This window comes from Haemaphysalis longicornis, unplaced genomic scaffold (genome assembly GCF_048455015.1).
Source record: "Haemaphysalis longicornis isolate Haplotype H1 unplaced genomic scaffold, Haemaphysalis longicornis Haplotype H1 scaffold_4, whole genome shotgun sequence".
Lineage (NCBI taxonomy): Eukaryota > Metazoa > Arthropoda > Arachnida > Ixodida > Ixodidae > Haemaphysalis > Haemaphysalis longicornis.
The window spans coordinates 48,753,001-48,771,759 of NW_027526361.1; the positions used below are offsets into that span (position 1 = coordinate 48,753,001).

The window sequence follows — 18,759 nt, forward strand, 5'->3', positions numbered from 1 at the left end:
TAACATAAATATGGGCTTGATATTAGCGAAGTGCATCTGCTGACAGCCGAGCGCCAACACTACGGGCTTCATTAGGCGACGTTTCTAGATTTATAAAGGTTGATTTAGAAATGTATCTAGAAACATCGTACTTAAGTGTTGCGTTTAACCTTTTAAAGGACAGTGGACTAAAACCTACCTTAGCATTTAACCTCGGTAGCGGTGTGGCCCCGGGAACCATGCTAGCTTCAGAAGGTAGGCCCTAATCACTGGTTTACGTTTGACTAGAATTGGTCTGTTAGAGCCGAACTGAACTCCCAATGTCCCAGTGAGAAACAAGCCGCCGGGAATGCTCATTTCGATTTCCATTTGGCATCACTTGACTGCAGCAAGCGCCGTTGATGCGTCGCGCCGTAAGAAGAGCCACACGGGGATGGCGTCACTTCATTGAGTCAACCCTCCCAAATAAATTGGTATTTGCTTTTAACGCGGTCCAGCAACCCGTACTGGCAGGTGGATGACATCGCCAGGGCCCATCGTTCAATTAGTGCGGGAAGTGCCTCCCGGCATCGCATCACTATCGGCATTTGTTTCGTTATATAGACTAATGAGCTGCAGCAGTCTTTTAACATGGCACATTCGTTGTTTCACCATGGTAATCTTCAGACTGGTATAGCGGTGCACGCTATCGCTATAGTCTCTTTGAGAGCTCAGTTTATTGAAGCGCATGGCATCGCGTGAATTTCTCTCTCTTGGCGCGACACTGAGCGAAAAAATGACAAACTAGCAACAGGCGCGAAATATAGATTGGTAATTTCAGAGAGTCGCGTTGACTGTGACGCTGTCTGTTCCTCAGAGGACCACCTGTCACAGGGGTTGGTGGGCCCGCAGCGCGAACTAAAAGTTGTCTGCTCTTGGCTCATCGGTGATCCCGGCATGCACAGCGCGTGTTCTGGCTCCTCCTCGTCCGCAGCAGCAGCGGAGGCGGCATGAGGCGTTTGTCCGGAGATAAATAGCACGGGAGAACGTGAGACCATATTGCGCACCTTACTGTTCTATATGACAATGCTAAGATCCTACAGTAGAATAAACGCAACTCCCCATTAATGTAAAAGACCCTCCGAAAACCATAAACACAGCTGTACGCAAGCTCAAATTAATACCTCTCTGGCGTCATATTTACCAGAACCCCAGTCGAAAAAGACGACACAAAAAAAATCCGTAGTTTTGTCGTATTCGTGTCGTAGCGTCGTCCTGTCGTATTCTTGTCGTGTCGGGATTCTGGCGTTCAGTCGTGTGTCGTATTCGTGCCCTGATTTTGATGTTCGTCGCACCGAATTCCTGTCTTGTCGTGATCCTGATGTTCCATCAGTAATTGCACATGGTTTGATTGTTATTGCCCATTGTGAAGAGTAGCGGAAATGGCAGTTGTGTTGGGACTACAGGAATGTTTGTCGTTGAGAAAATTGACTTTGCCGTTACAACAGAAATGTGTGTCGTAACAACAGTTGAGTTTGTCGTAACAACAGGAATTCTTGTTAGGTTTTTGCGGTATTCCTGTTGTGATTTTAGACTGGGATACTCTTATTTCTGTCCAACGCTCACGCAAATCACCTCACAGACATCTTGCATGCCACGTCCATGTTATTTTTTTTTTAAAGGACATAGAATGGGGCGAGTTGGTACTGCTTCATATCGAATTGGGCCGGGTATAATAAGACGAATTGTACAACAAAGGGACTTGCACGAAGCGCAAACTTGCAAGGGTTAATCAAAAAAGACAACAAAAACGGGGGACACGACAAGTATATATACACAAGGGCGGACGTTGCGCTTGCGCGGCAAAAAAACCCGATAAGAACAGATAAGAACCGGAAAGTGAAGATAACAGACCTACCTCTAGACGACAACGAAGAGAGCCGCCACCATGAGAAAGATATCATCTTGCATACACTCATTTCCACACGCATCTTGCCAGTGTTTGCATGCATTATTGTCGTCTAGGTAGGTTTCTTATCATAACTTTCCGGTTCTTATTTGTTCTTTCGTTTTTTTTTTTTGCCGCGCAAGCACCCCGTTGGTGCTGGCTTTTTTTAATAAACAGTTGCAGGTTCGCGCTTCGCCCCAGTTCATTTGTTCAACCTTTGATAGATTGTAGGGTTTAACGCGCCGACGCAACGCAGGCGATGAGGCGCGCCGTAGTGGAGGGCTCCGGATTAATTTTGACCACCTGGGGATCTTTAACGTGCGCCGAAATCTCGTACACACGGGCGTTTTTGCTTTTCGCCTCCATCTGAAAAGCGGCCACCGCGGCCGGGAATCGAACCCGCGACCTCGTGCTCAGCAGCGCAACGCCTTAGCCACTGAGCCACCGCGGCGGGTATTTGTTCAACCTTTGTTGTCCGATTAACTTTTTTTTCTCCGTCGAGACATGCGTACTTACGGCATAGTAGAGAAGTTTTCCATGTTGCAGCCAGTTGGATGCTTTGTAGGTACAGCCCTCTCAACGGTGGTGCGGCGACATGTTGTTTTCGAAGAGCGGATAATTCGCTGCTGAAGAAATCAACGAGTCCCTTGTCGTTTGTGGTATTTTATTCTTCTCTGGCAATATAAACCTAATGAATGACTAGAAATATACAAGAGTAGCACAATGCAATACAACACCACACATGGCTTTGGCACGCACGTAACTGGGTGCTGAACAGAACGAGAACGGCTCAAAATATTGTACACACTTACGCTCCTTTTTAAGAAAGTGGCTCAGCAAATTCTTTCCGCGTCTCAAATTGCGCGCTGCTGTCTCCGTGGAATGGTGTCGGTCGCCTGTGACGACAAGCGCCGCAGGCGCTAATAAGCTTGCACAGCAAACCCTCGTTGTAACGAACTCACTTTATTAGAAATATCACTTTATTTTAAGTGTTTTATGGTCCACGCTGCAGTAAATCGAGAGCAAATCATCTCCGCTTTTAACGAAATACCGCTTATAGCGAAACCATTTTTCTGTACCACGAAATTTGTTATAACGAGGATTTTGTACACCTTTAATTGACTTTCAAACCATAATACATCAAGGTGAAAAGGAGACAAAATTAATGATAAACAGCTCGCAACTGCGTAAACCAGTTTTATTTGCAATAAAATGTTTTCAAAAAATTCTAATTTGTTAAAGCAAACTTCTAAATACCTGCGTTTTGTATACCAGCAATGCAAGGCAATATGCAATTGTTAAGAGAGCGAAACTGCTGCGTGAAATTGATCACAGACGCAGCGGAAAGTGCCAGTGTCGGCGTCGTTTCTGGTATATCAATGACGAAAGCTACAACTAGAAAGCGTGTGCACGAAGCGAACAATCACTGGAAAGTAATTCGAGCTCTCTTCACAATGTAAACGTAGCGTAAACGAACAAACATAAAAGAACAGCTTGGCCCCACCAATGACAGCAGCAGCCCTTGAGAAGCGAAAAGATTCACGCATGCTTGAACACATCCCGAGTTGTCCAGATTTATTTTTTTCTCCATATATTTTTTTTGTCTATCAACATAATTGTAAGTGCGTTTATAAGGGACCTTCGTCAGCCATTGCTTAATTTTTTTACCATCCACTAAACAACCGTCGTTGGCGCATACTGCTCGTCTGCCCTGTGCACAGAAATAACCACAAAGAAATGCCAATTGTATAACCCGCTGCCTCGAGAACACACCAATACCACAGTGCTAGTCAACAATGCTATGATAACGCTGCGACAAAAACGATTAGAGCTGCGGTGCACTGTGCGCGCGTGTTTCAAAAATCCCGCCATTACTGCAGTTCCGCAAGGGCTCGCTTAGACGCAGTACAGACGACACACGCTCGATTTGGCGAGGACGGAAGAGCCATCGTAACTTGAATGTCAGGAGTGTGAAGTTACAGTCGTCGCCGGCGTTTTACAAAAAGACGCCGTTTACACGTGAACAAATAAATCACAAGTAGTGAGTGCTCCAGTTACTTCACAGCCAAGCCACAAACTACGGTTGGTCAGAGCCTGCAGTGCAAGTGACGATGATTAAACGGTGTTTCGGTGTTTTTTTTTTTTTTTCGGATATCAATTCTGCCGATTATTGCGATTCCGGAGTTGGTTGTTCTGAATGCTTCCTGAGCAAGGCAATCACACCGAACACAGGTGTGCGATGCAGAGGTTTGATAAGTACACAAAACTGGAACTGACACTGAATGTTGAAAGCATCAACATAGATGATTACGTGATCCAAAAAGCCGAACCAAAGGCTTGCACTGATGTGCAGATAATTTCTTTCTTTTTTTTTTTGTTATGGCACTTCACGCCTCGTGTGATTACAATGACTCTTGATATAGTTTTGCTGCTCGTATTGCATCCCCCAGCTAAGATCGCATACTGCATGAAGGATGCCGTATGCGTTCACGTATCGATTTAGTTGCGTGCGGCGCAAGGCAAACCCTTGTACCCTTACCAGCGCGCCACTGCCCAACGGAACTTCAACAGCGTTCCTGGCAGCCGGGCACTGATAAAGTGGAATTTTTGAATTACACTACACTTGCGCACACTTTGCGAGTTTATTTCAAACTTCCCGAGTTTCCACTCCTTAATACTGCGGGATTTGACATATCCGCGGAACTACACAGATTGCAGACCGAATGGTCAGCTTTGATAGGAAAAAAAAAACACTTGAGAAGCACAACGTAAGGACAATTTGTGAGCCATGAGCAGCTACGCTGTAGCGGAATAGTATTTGCTTCATTCCGGCTAGTTATTTAGCGGCGCATATGCGCGATGAAGCAACCATTTAAGACGAATTATCTTGACTCAGTGCTACGTTTGCACACCGTAAGACGGAAAGTAGAATTGATGAACGAAAAACACCTTTTCCATTCATTCCGCGCTTACAACCGTTTTTTTTTTATTTACGACGGCTGGAATCACCAGTAAGTGTATGAATGCGGGTTAATTATCTGGCGAAACTTCTGACTGCGATTGTATAATTTCTAACTCGTTGTGGCACATTGTGCGTTTTCTTGTACGACGTTCATTTAGGTCTCCTCTTGTGTGCCCAAAAATGTCACTCACCCTATATGGCACTAAATAACAAGTAATCTTTCCACCTACAAAATTTTGCTGCTCAAAGCAGCGCAATAACACCACACGTCTCTTCAGGCCACGTCATAAGCAGCGATGCTTACGACCAGGTTAAGGTAAAATAATGTACTGACAATCCCGTAAGTTCTTTTACCATTTCAGAAGTATCTGTTTGTATCCCCCAGTAAGCACGTGTGACTTAATTTACTAGAAATTAAAAAGAAGGTCAAGACAACATCGTGAAAAAACAAGCTGAATGTACACCTGATCGGCTCTCACTAAAGTTGAAAAGGCTTCGTTTGGTTTCACTCCTAGCATTTGTTGTCAGACTACGCTCACTCTATTGTTCATGGCTAGAATATACGCTCTTTATGATCGGTGACTGCAGGAGTTTAATGCTCGTAGAAAACGGGAATAGTATCTTGTGTAGTCTCGTGTGCCCCGCACACAGTTTTCACGTCCTGTCTCTTCCTCTCACGACTTTGTGTGTCGGCGGGGTTGTCTCCGTGGGCCATGTGGGCTGATGTGCCACGGCTCTATATGTGCAATTGTTGCGACCAGCAATTAAAAAAAAACGTTGGTGTGCCCGTAACTGCGACAGCAGACAACTTCAGTTTTTAATGTGGGTATATATCACTGAGTAATAGCCGACAAATGGGGCGGTATTCTCGTGTTTTGTCCGTTTTGTGTCCGTTTCAAAAGTGTCCGTTTTGAGAAAGCCCTCATTAGCTAAAAGCGAACACCCGGATGTGACGCCCTGCAAAGCACGGCGAAGCTATGAGCCGCGGCTTGTCGGAGCAGACGATTTGGAGCAGAGTATTTTTCTTCGCCTTGTTGTTGGTTTGCTGGCGGAACAATAAACTCATAAAAGATAGATAGTTTAAAATATTCTTCGTCGTTTAAGACTTGTGTACAAGAAAATTCGCGCAAAATTCAACCCAAAAGCGCCCGTTTTGAGCAAGCCCTCATTGGCTAAAAGCGAACACCCGGATGTGACGCCCTGCAAGCACGGTGGAGTTATAAGCCGCGGATTCTCGGAGCAGACAATTTGGAGCAGACGATTTTCAGTCGCTTTGTTGTTGGTTCGCCGGCGGAACAATAAACTCATAAAAGATAGTTTAAAATATCTTTAGTCGTTTAAAATGTGTGTACAAGAACAGTGGCGCAAAAGTCAACCCAAAGCCCGACTACAACTGGAAGTACGTCACAATAAAACAGACGCAAAACGGACGTTTTCAAAACGAAAAAACACGAGAATACCATCCCTGGTGTCGGTACGGTACACGGTAGCCGACCGATGCGACTGCGCATGCGCAAAAGGAACGAAACCTGATGTGCGCGTGCGCAGACGCGCCCACCGCATCCCGGGTGCCGTACCGGGGCCGGTACTCCACTCTGCTATAACGAATTCGTATTGACTTCTAGCCGTCTTAGCCAGAAACGTAACAAAAGAAATTAGTTTTGCGCTTCAATACTGTGAAGGTGAATCAAGAAGCGCTTTCCACAGTGCGGCTTAACGTTGATATAGTGCAAGATGAACACCGCAGAGCTTGATAAAAAAGTGTCATGCCTGGCAGTATATACTACTTATGTCAAGGCTCCTTCAAAGAAAGCGATATCACGCCTTCTTGCTTGCCTCGTGAAATTTCTGCGAAGTTTGTAACCTTTTACAAGAAATGAAATATTAATAACAACAATTTCCACCTTATTTTACCCTTTTGGTGAGCCCTTAGATCGCCAGAATGGGAGAAAAAGAACGTAGCCCACGCTACGGCTACGGTGTCTTTACGCAAAGCTTGGCGCACGCTAAGGGTTCGCTTGCTTTTGTTTTCTAATATTAGCTTGCTAGTAAAGCCAGAGATACGAGAACATCTCTTGTCTCCATCACCGTCACGCAACCATACTTTATTTTGCGTGCGTTCCGAGAAACTCTTCTCTTTCTCCGCTCTCTACAGGCGATGGCTGGGAATTCACTGGCCGCAAATACTGCTACGCAGACCTGTACACACTGTCTACAAAACAAACTATCACTGACCGCAAGACAATAACAAGTTGACATTTTCCTGTAACATTTACATATAGCATTCCTAAACACCGTTACGCGTTTTCGATTCGTGAATTCGCTACGCAGCTACGGCATGTTTCGGCCGTTTTTCGTCAAATTTAACCGCGGGTGCAAAAGGCTAGCTCGCAGCCCATAGGGACCATGAAAGAAGACTGAGTGTGGCAGAACTGCCACTGGCAAATTGTATTTTTTTTTACTCGGTAGGCGTCATGCAAACCGACAACAATAAAATTTCTAAGGGTTATTTTTTTGTGTTGTTCATGTTGTAGGCACCACTAAATTCTTAGACAACGATGCCGTGATTTTCAACGTGACCATCTCCGTAAAAACAGCACTAATTTATTTGAACAGCTCGTTTCAGCCTCTTACGCTGTTGAATTTGGTTTAACAGACATGGAAGAGTTAAAATAGTAGGAATTTACCAACGCGTTAAGTAGTTGTGGCTAGCATAGTCGTGCCGCATTACAGTGACCGCTGTTAAGATATGGCGTCACGAAAAAAAAAATGCTCGGGCATGTCCGGCACATTCTTTTATAAGAAAATAAATAAAACAAACGAAGGTGAAACCTCAAGTCGCTCTACGGGGCTGTATGATAGCGATTCAATCTGCCTTTAATGAAGTAAGTACGCAATTGTAATTAATACTCAAAATCGCAATTGACACGATTCCTTTCTTTGACTTTTAGAAGCTTCATTCATGGTCCCTGCAGTTTTTCTTTTGCCTCTTCAAGATGTAAACATCAAGGGCACAACGAAGACGTGGTCGACAGCAAAACAAGCGCACGAGAGCAAATGTTTTTTTTTAACCCTTTTGCACGCCACGCTCACGTCGGCCGAAATTGGTTCTCCAAAGTGAAAAGGAAACCAAAACACAGTGCAACGACAGCGGTGACTGCGAACGCTCAGCGCATCTGTTTCCTATCGCGTAGACAGACACGCACACACACTGCAGTTGCGTCATTGTAGCTCCAAACACTAGAGAAGCCACTGCGTTCAGTCAACGCTTACAACGACACACCACAGCAGTCGTAGCGTTGGGAAGGTGCTTCCGCGCGGGAGACGAGTCCGACGTAGCCCAGTTCCTTCCCATAATCCACCGGGATGACAGCCGAGGGCGCCCGACACCCCTTTGAGCAACACATTGCGCCTGGCAGTCGTGACTCCAATCACCGACGGTAGAAAACCGGGAGTTGATGGCTGCGGTACTGCAAGGCGATGATTGCGAGAGCCAACGAGTCTAGTGATCCTCCAACCGCTGCTGACGACGCACGTCAAAGGCAGGGCTTCCATTCAAATAGTCCCCTCTCTCGTACCTTTTTTTGTTTTGCTACAATTCCTGTTCGTCTGACTATTTTGGCGGACGCCAAACGGTCACCAAGGGAGCTTTTTTACGCGGCTTGAAGTTTCTTTTTTCTCTTCGGGTATGATTGAAGGCGCTAGGGGAGTGGGAGACCATAAACGCCCGTTACCTTTCGCCACCCGTTGCGACGTATCTGTTGAAACAGAATACGCCTCACTTCTTGCAGCTCACGCAGATGCTTGGCGGGGGACGATTGTCGTCGTCGTGAAGTTCTCTACGACACCTTAGCAACGACTCCCAGGTTTTTTTGCACCGTTCACCGATGAAATCACGCACACACACACACGCAGCTCTCGGCATTCCGAGGGGTCCTTCCGTCGCTAACGAGTCGTCCGCGGCCTGGCGCCTCGTGGGACAGGCCTCGGGGCGGCACTCGAAGCCTCGCGGTCAGCCGACGGCGGCGCTAAGCGTCACGTTCTCCTGGAAGCTGGTCGTCGCTGTGGTCGTCGTGGCGACACCGGTGGTTGTTGTGGTGGCCACCGTGGACGTCGGGAACCGGAACAGGTTCTCGTTCTCCTTTCGCACTGCGTGAGGGAAAGGCAGGAGGAGAGAAGAGAGAGATGCGTCATACAAACGAAGATGGACTTTCAATTGCGTCGAAAGGCGTCGTCATCATCATCATCATCAACAACAGCATCACAGTTACCATAATTATTATTAGCGGCATCTGCACATCACCAATAGCAGCAGTCCAACCAATCCCTACCACCATGATAATCATCATAATAATAAAAAATCAGCACCGCCACCACCACCATCACCATTATCGTCATCATCATCATCAATGTCATCGTAATTGTGATGTCCACAGTCACCTGCCTATCAACCTCAGCAGCAGCGATATTCCGTTTCAAGGTGGGTGCAAGCCAGGTGCTTCCGGGGTGATGCAAAATGTTAATTGAACGTGTTGATATGCCGCGCCCCACCTCTAAACCGACCTAAAAAATACCTAACCACTTTTATTTACATAAATAATGCGCAGAATTGTGCTAAGAGAACACCTTACAATAAGAAATTTCACGGGTCCTTTGAAAAACGTATTACCATGGCTGGAGCTCGAACTTGGGGCGTTCGTTCTAGAACTCAGGATTGTACTTCTAGACCACCGAGGCAAAACAACGGGGCTCTTTTAGGAATTGCGTAAAAGAATAGGAGTATTCCAAGCGAAGCAGTTGTTGGCGCTGGTTGCGCACACGCAATGCCGGGCTTGTGCTCACAAGGGAATGGAATCTTGCTCAGCAGCAGCCCCAGCACAGCACCGCCATCATAATCATTATCCTTGCCGTTCCTGTAATAATTGCGCCTTTGGGAGCCAAGGAGTTTACGTGACAATACAGGAGGACCTTAGAAAATGGCGTTATCCACAGAACGCCACCCCCCCCCCCCCCTTCATGTCCCTGCTGTCACCACCCCATCACAGGCGATTTCAACCACCCAATTCTCTCACTTTCGTACATTCACTCCTTCTTACGAAGACACCACAACTTACATCGATCCCACATCACTGTCGCACGCTGCCGTGTGCGACATTTACCATTCATGCCACGAAAAGCGGCCTAGTGCGGGCAATCTAGCCGTGGTCTACATGATTTATAAATGATGTCTCTTCAAGACGACCTCCATAAGGACACGGCCTGAACCGCCCCTTCCCTACTTCCCCCTCTTTCCCCGCTGACCACATGCCTTCCTTTTTATTAAAGCTTGCAACAACAACAACGACAATATCCACAGTCGTCATAATTATGATCACCATGCCACATAAAGGATGCAGACCTCTCCTACGCTTCTTACAACTCTCATGCCGCCGCATCCACATGCCATTTAACACCGTATATAAGTTCTCTTTTTGGCCCGTGAGATTTCAAATCGCGGATGCAATGAAAGTTGTTATATCTCAACAACATTATTCGGCTGCAATTGACAACTGGTTGTTTGTAGAAGAGCCAGATTCATAGCAGTCTGTGTATAGCAGTTCTTGGGAAGAACATTCACGTTAAATACAGTTGGAACTTTCTTAAGAGGAACCCGCATTTTCGTTCAGGTAACTTCCAATGAGTTAACCTTGCAAAAATTCCTGATTCGCGCATTGGATTCATACTTCGCACGCCTGGTAAAGGGCTTGCCTAAAAGCTTCGCTTTTGATCAGATAATTTTAGGGGCTCGAAGGGGGCTCACTGCAGCATCAGTCAATGAATGCCCACATTAGAGGCTTGAAATTCAGGAGTGGGTCTATTCCCACAGTACACCACCAAGAGGGCCCGGTCATGCGAGTTAGCTCCTGGTCGTCAAATTAGAGCGCAGCGCACGGGAAACAAGCTCAGCTGGTAACGCGTCGGGCTCGCGTTGCGCATGGTGGAATGGGCAAGATTCAAATTCTGCCGAAGAACTTTTAACGACGATAGTCTTTCTTGGGCTACTTACACGCATAAATATTGGTCTGTCTGTATGTTTGTTCGTCTGTGACTCGATTCAGCCACCCGGACAAAGTGAACCAGAAGCTGCGCAGTAGTCTTATATACCCACAGCCAAATCTAAACGTCCAAGTCCGGTGTCATGTAGTGCCCTTTTTTTAAAACAAATATGGATGCTTGGTTTTTGCGATAGCACATGAAATAATACATAAACTGCAGAAAACTGTCGGCTGCTCTTGCCCGCACTCCTAGCGGCATTTAAGAAGTCAAACGGCAACAGCAACGAAAGGTTCCACTAGATAGGTTCCACGTTCCGCTTGAAACGCTCATGGAGTAGGGCAACGTGGTTCTCTAAACTTGTAGTAGGGTGCCTCGATACACGCGTGATTCCGCCGTACGGCAGTGCTGGCATCGAGGCATTCGACTTGAAGCAGTGGAACGCGACAAATTTAAATTGACTTGAGCAAACCTCAAGCGTGTTATCTTGGGAGGAACGAGACGGGAGAGCAACATCATGACAGGTGAGCGGGAAAGACAAGTGAGGCATTTACTTGGAAACGGCGCCAGTCGACTATCGTCTATTGTCGACATTTGCAACGAAAGGAGCAGATACGCGGCCATTTTTACCATTGCGATTAGTGGCAATGCAAGGCCACTTTAAGAGAGAGAGAGAGAGAGAGAGAGAGAGAGAGAGAGAGAGAGAGAGAGAGAGAGAGAGAGAGAGAGAGAGAGAGAGAGAGAGAGAGAGAGAGAGAGAGAGAGAGAGAGAGAGAGAGAGAGAGAGAGAGAGAGAGAGAGAGGGATGGAGGGAGGGAGGGAGAGGGAGGGAGGGAGGGAGGGGGGGGGGGTCCGGCGATGTTAGCCGGGCTAAAATACCGAGCTTGCTACGCCAGATGAATGGGGTGAGAATGATAGTGGTGATGGAGATGATGTTGAAGTTGATGCGCACTAATGCGTTCAGTCATTTGCAGAGACTGGTCAAGATCTGTGCGTTGCAGGTACGCGATCAGAGCTAGAAAAGTCTCCTTTATGGAGAGGACTAATGCTGACGCGAGAGCACACGCGTGGCGCCATGGCAAGTTGCTGACGTCACAGAGGCAGTAACGTATATAGTGATATCTTGACTGTACTTGATGTCACCTCCATTTATGCCATCGCCAGTGACGCCATAATTGTTCACTGCAGTGGTAGAGTGGTGGGAACGAGATGGATGGGTCTCTCGGGAGAAGATTTAAATGGTCGGAAAATGCCATCAAACACGCCCGTACCGAAAATAGAACAGGGGAGGGGAGTATCGACTTGACGTCCCAGAAAACGGAGACGATGAGGCAGCCGTGATTTCGGGGCTGCAGCGCTCGAGAAACTGCTGCTGGGCCGCAACACCTGCATTATTTTTGCAAGAAGTGCCCGAGCTTTGGAGCGGCTGAATAAGAGCTAAGGAGGCGGAACGGGAACGACGTAGACGGGAGTCCTCATGAATGCATTTAAGAACATATAGTTCTAACGCCAGCCTATTTCATGTCAGCCAGCTGGCAGTGCCCAAAATAGGCAATCACCTGGAACGCCAATCGAACTTCAAGGAACTTAGAAACTTGAGAAACGGTCCGTGTATGGTTTTAAAGCGAAGCTTTCTAGGACTCACCAATGGCATCGCTCGTCGTGCAAAACGAACGGCAGGAAAGCCAACTTACACAATGGGTTTCATAAAACGAGGATGATGATAAGCGAAGGCACACCACGCACCCCAAGAAAAAAAAAAAAAAAGGCTTCCCGGGGTCGGAATCTAACCTGCGTACCTCGCGTTATGAAGCTGGCGTCTATCCGATTACGCCGTTCCGACCCGGTCAAAGCAGTTTAGATTTTAAATTCGCGTTTTAGATTAGATTAGATAAATTCGCGTTTAGATTAGATTTAGATTTTAAATTCGCGTTTTAACCACCTTTCTCTTAAGAAAGGGGCTTTAGTTTTTTTCCGCTTTATTTTAACAAATTGCGTGGTTTTTGTCTGGTAGGGGCGAGTTTAAACCGCGGAAAGTGCTGCACAAAGTACCACCATCCACCTCGCCCACTCTCTGACATCAGCAATGATGGCACAGTCCCTAGTTTGTTGGACGAAATTGAACGAATCGCGAAGAAGCTTAGCCATGTAACCTAAGCGGAAACTAACAGACCGCCTGCGCATACCGTGAAAATGGTGTAAGGTGTAAATAAATCCTTTGAAGACTGAGATAGCGTAAAAAGACACCGCAAACTGGTGTGACGTCACCGCTGTCATATTGGCTACTAGAAACGCATAAAGCTTTTTTTATTATTATTTCTTCAAGCATTGTGAAAAAAGGCTTTAGACTAAATATTTAAATGAACTGTTATGGCAGTTGCGACGCATATTGCAGTACCAAATAACACTCAGGAATTCTCTGCAGCGTCCCTTCAGGGCACATGTATAAGACGGCGAGGTGTGAGGAAGTCTTTGCATGCCTGTAGAAACCCACATGTGCAGGTGCCCCCAAAAGTAAACGGGGCACGGGTTGGAGATTTTGAGGGGAGTTCTCCGCCATGTGCCTAGCCAGCCACCTCTAATGGACTTTTCGAGAAAGCCATTCTAGAACAAAATCGGGCCACACACATTCTATTTATGCTGGCAGCCGCATAAAATAGAAATTATTCTAATTTCACGAATCCGTGCTTCATTTACTTTTCGGGGCACCTGTACATATTAAAAGTCGGGAAGCGCGAGGAAACACGTCCCTGTAAATTAGCTGTCACTCTAAAAGATATGAAACATGCTCCTGCTGCAATAAAGCGCTCAGTTGTTCATCAGCGCCTGTGGTTTGTGGTTCTTTACATTGCCCTGCCTTTTGAGCTGTTTTTCTGCGTAGGATATGAAACATGGCAGTGTTACCAGTTCGTCATAGTGGAAAAAGGTGGTATAGCTTGTTTTAAGGCGTACGTATTTGAGGCGAGGTGTAGGTGGCTCTGCGAAACCGGGGGCCTACGAGATGGGACTCTCAAAAGAGACCTCGCAAAAAAAAAAAAAAAAAAAAAACAGGAAAGCGTTTATTAATATCTGCTCCGCAGGTGAAAAGAAAAGAAAAGCAGACCTACACCCCAAGAGGGTTTAATAACGAAGGAAACTAGGTCCTATAATCGCATGGAGCGTTTTCTTCGATGCAGTGCCGAATCGTTGGAAAGCTAGCAGACCAGCGCGCCAGCCGTCGCACTGCAGTTTGATGCGACGCTTGTCTCGCACGTAGTAGTAACTAATCAAACAGCGGGAACTACAGCTCCGGATGTTTGCTGTGACCAGCGCACGCTCTCGCTACGAGTAAACTAGGATCCCGAGAGCTGCCGCCCTATACCCTTCGCAATCGCCGGTCGACTCCGGACGTGCACGCCAGTGCTATACGGAGCAGTTGACTCTGAACCGTCCCCGACCTCTTTGACAAAGCGCGGCCTATTATCAAGGACGAAGGGGGGACCAGCAGGCGGGCGGGAAATCACGGAGCAGCTGTCTCGTGCCACCCCTCTCCCGTGCCGCCGCACGCGACCAGAGAACACGCTCCCGCCGTTATTCAGTCCCGTTGGGGACAAGTGGACACGCATGGATGGCGCTCCCTTTCCTTCCCGTTAACCTCCCCCTTCCCTCACTTCCGGTCGGCTCCCGTGTTTAGCCGATCAATTTGGGCCCCCCTTGGTGTGAGCGTGCGTGCGTGCCTCCGGGACGCACAGGGCGGGGCGCGAGCCAACCGAAGGACACACCGTTTGGTGGTAGTAGGACGCAGCGAACAGCAGGATCAGGCCTCTTTCGTTTCAGTAAGAAGAAAAAGACGTCTTGAGCAAAGGTGATGTGAAAAATTATTTGAGAAAAACTAAGGACACACATTACTTTGGAAACCAGGTTGACCGATAAATATCGTTCATCGCCGTTATACCAAGTGGACCCGTCCCTTGCATACCCGTGTGCGTCTCATCTCGGTCGTTCGGTCGACGCGTTATTACATCAATTGACGTGGCCTACACCAAGAAATTCCTTTACCGTATTCGATTTGCTGATGACACCTGCTGTGTTTGTGAACACCAAGCCGAAGATGTGCATCATGTCCTGCTTGAGTGCCCTCTATATGCGACCGAGCAGAAAAAATTAAGTGACAAGCTTAGCCTGCTATCTCGAATACCCCTATATTTGCAGAAACTGTTGGATCCGTAGAACAATGTACGCAACCAAACAAAAGCCTTCCTTGCTTTAAGGGAATTTTTTTCAAGTGACGGAGATGTGCGAACACTACTAAATGCGTGCACATTCCCCTGAATGGGTGTGGAAACACACACGGGTGTTATTTATATTGGCGAAAGTATCTGTGTCACATCGTGGCCATTTTGTATTGTTTGTATATAGATGTATATAGGTTTTTGGATTATACTCCGCTGCTGTAAGGAAACTTGTGTACTATACATAGCTAGTAGTTACTGAGTGCGCTTGCGATCTTTCAACCGCTGCTGTTTCAGAGTAATTATTCTAACCTTGTGGTTCCTTGGGACAAGTATTGTACCTTTTGTATACTCCAATGCCTGGAGTAGCCAGCTCCTGTTTGGGTTGGAGCTAAACTCTCTAATAAATCATTATTTCTCTCTCTCTCTCTCTTGAGCAGCGCGTTGCAGTCACCTGCTTCTCGTGTGGCAGCTGAGCAATATGCTGCTAGCTCATGTTGTATGGGCAGAGCACGGCTGAGTGGCGCTCAACTATCTGCCCTCGTGAAGCGTTGCTCGACGACGGTTGGAAGATAACAGCGTGCGGTCCGGCCGAAGCACTACACGTAGTAGAAGTCACTGACGATTACTATACTCCCCAAAGCGAAATTAGTGTGCACCACGACCTGCAATCTTCTCGGTCACGGTGCATGTCTGCTGCATCTCAGGAAGGGACCGCGTGATCGACGAACTCACGGCGGTGAGCATGTTGTTTCAAATCGTGTTTGAACCTCCCGCGCAAATGTCACGTGGTTCGGATCAGCCGTGAACGGAGGAGCACGGATCGGCGAAAGTGTGAGGGTGAAGCAGTGAGAAAGATGAGGCCAAAGCAGCAAGTACCGCTCTCCCCCTTCACACTTTCGACAGACTTTCCTCCGCCGTTTTCTATCTGTCCTTCGCTCTCGCGGTTGCAACTCCGCTGCCTTCGCCGTCGCCATCGCCACCGCGAAACCACAGTAGATGCCGACAAAGTGTTGCGCACTAAAAATAAGGGAGCAATTAAATGTTCGAACACTTATCGTGGTCGTTCTACAAAAAAAAAAAAATCGGCAGCAAGAGGACGTTCGGGCAATGCGGACGAAATGCCCGTGCTGTTGTCGCAGTAGTGGTGAGAGATAGCGAGCGAGCGAGAGAGAGAGAGAGAGCGAGCGAGCGAGAGAGGAGAGAGAGAGAGAGAGAGAGAGAGAGAGAGAGAGAGAGAGAGAGAGAGAGAGAGAGAGAGAGAGAGAGGAGAGAGAGAGAGAGAGAGAGAGAGAGAGAGTAGTGCTGAAGAAACAGGGAGACTTGTGACCAGTCAGTGATCTCTTTCCGTTTGCTTCGAAGTGCATATTGAGAAATACAGGTCGTATGGCTTTTCGGGAGACAAGGAAGGATCCATAGAGCAAGCAAGCGGTGTACGTAGGGGAGGGCATTGCTTACTTCGCACCCTATTGACTAGAGGATGTCTGTTCATTGACTTGAAGTTGTGCAGGTGATATCGTGCTGAGATGCTCTCTTTTCTGTTTGTAGAGTGTAGTGCAGGGCTGTTTGTGTGACGAGGTCTATGGCAGCATATTTTGGCACTCCAGTACTGGGCGCAGGCACGCTCGCAGCGCTTAATTCATGTTACCACTCTGTGTGGCAGTTGCTTTCATATATGTGTAGGCGCACACAATTACTGTATGTGCAGCAGCCTCCGTGCATGACTCTCCGAAGTTCGTGTTCTTTCAGAAGTCTGCTGACTGTCGTTATACAGCAGCCGTCTTGTTTAGAGATGAAGCTGAGTATTCGTATAAAAGATTTACGAGGCAGCTGTCTGTCGCCAATGTGAAGCGGGATGAGCGAATGTTGTTCGTTTGCTTTTCTGCACAGGCTTTCCCGGACGACTGTGTGTTTGGATTTTTTCAGCGAGAATTCTAGGTCAATTCGAGATACCTGTTCCATTATACGGTCTAATTTTTGATGCAGAGTGTGTTCCTGTTGGCTGGGGTATACTTTTACGTATTCGAGGATAATTTAGGCGTCGATCACGTATTGATGATTAGGCATGCTAGCAAGTTTGGGAGGTTTTCCATGACAAGATTAAAAAGCGTCGGTGAGAGTATAAAACCTTGCAGGGTTCCTCTGTGTAGAGAAACGGGCTTGATGATTTTTGGTTTGCACTCGTGTCGACGTCGGGGTCAATCAGTCACCTTCCAATGGAGACACATAAGGATGTTGCCTTAATAAAGCTCAGGTCAACCAAAGGGGCCATGAAAAGAAATACGATAGGAGTAACGTGTAGAGGTAGCAAACTAGCTTCTTAAAATAGGAGCAAATTGATTGGAAGGTATACTAGTTCAAAATAAGACAAACTGGAGTTTGGCTGGGCGTGCAATGCAGAGTGCTGGCACCCTGTAGAGGACCAGGATAACGGAGTGGCTGCAGATACGGTGCTAGAAGTAGTAGAAGGTCGATGAATCGATGGAAGGATGAGGTAGGAAAATCTAGTTGCAAACATTAGATTCCGGCAGTGAAGAGAGAGAGAGAAGAAACTTTATTTATGAGTCGTTCGTTGCGAACTCCACACTGGACGGAGGTGGTTCCCTGTTCACGGGAATCCATATGCTGCTCTCGCCGCCTGGCCCCTGGTGACCAGTAGTAGCTGATCCTCCAGGGTGGGGCTGGTCAGCAAGATCCTCCATCTCTCGTTAAAGGGTAGAGTGGGGTTGGTGGGACGAGACTCGGGTAAGGGGGGCGGGTGCTTCGGGCTAAACCTACACTCTCCTATCATGTGCTGGAGAGTGCCTAGTTTTTTACAGATTGGGCACGATGGGATCTATTGGAAGGGAAAGAGTTCAACCAGAAGTGGACATAAATAGGCTGATGATAACGCTGGTAATGACTGTTTACATATGAAGCAAATGACTACAAGAACAGCAAATGACAGCGAAGTTCTGCGTTGAAGTCTCCTTTTTCCAAAAATACGAGTTGAAAAGAAGGCAAATGAACATGCTGTAAAAAACTACCCGAACAGAATATCGAGTCCCTTGCCCGCGTTAATAGTATGAGACCACAAACAACTTTGATGCGCCACTCACTCTATTTTTGTATGATAACAACACTATTGTACATTGAATAAATCGCCCAATTGTATGAAGTAACGTTATTCATGCAGTGGACAACGCGTGCTCGCAATTTCGTAAATTTGGTGATGAATACGGCGTAACATTCCGTATAAAACTCGCCCGTACATGCTCGACCTGCGGCTTCGAACACTGTCGTGCCTTTTATTTGTTACACTGTAAAATTCTCCAGAACATTATGCTTTTAACTAATCCCCCCCCCCTCCCTAAATATATACCCAAGTGATGAGACGCAAAAGCTTGAGGCCTAAATCATGTTTAGAACCGCGTGCGACTTTGGAAGTGACTGCGTTTAAAAAGCGCATACACCGGGATGTTGTTTTGCAATGCTGCGCGCTTGGTTGCCTTATCAGGCGCACACTACGCTACGCTCTGTCATACGTTCACGGACACGCACAGCTCCGACGCGAGTGACGATATGCGTTTGCCTTAGTTGTTGAATTATTCACATTCCCTTTATAAGAGAGAATTTTTCTGCGAGGACGCCATAAAATACCAGATCAT

The 18,759-nt window shown here is 47.1% G+C and overlaps 1 protein-coding gene across 2 annotated transcripts in view; it reads right to left on the reverse strand.

Annotated features, from left to right (window-relative positions):
• Window positions 1-2,559: 2,559 nt before the first annotated feature.
• LOC144178664 (uncharacterized) overlaps window positions 2,560-18,759 on the reverse strand; it is a 170,801-nt gene continuing 154,601 nt past the window's right edge. For both annotated transcript variants that reach the window (XM_077706673.1, XM_077706672.1), the window contains exon 2: window positions 2,560-9,017. In XM_077706673.1, coding sequence (XP_077562799.1) covers window positions 8,881-9,017 — 137 coding nt within the window. In that variant the 3' untranslated portion in view covers window positions 2,560-8,880. The remainder of the gene's footprint in view (window positions 9,018-18,759) is intronic.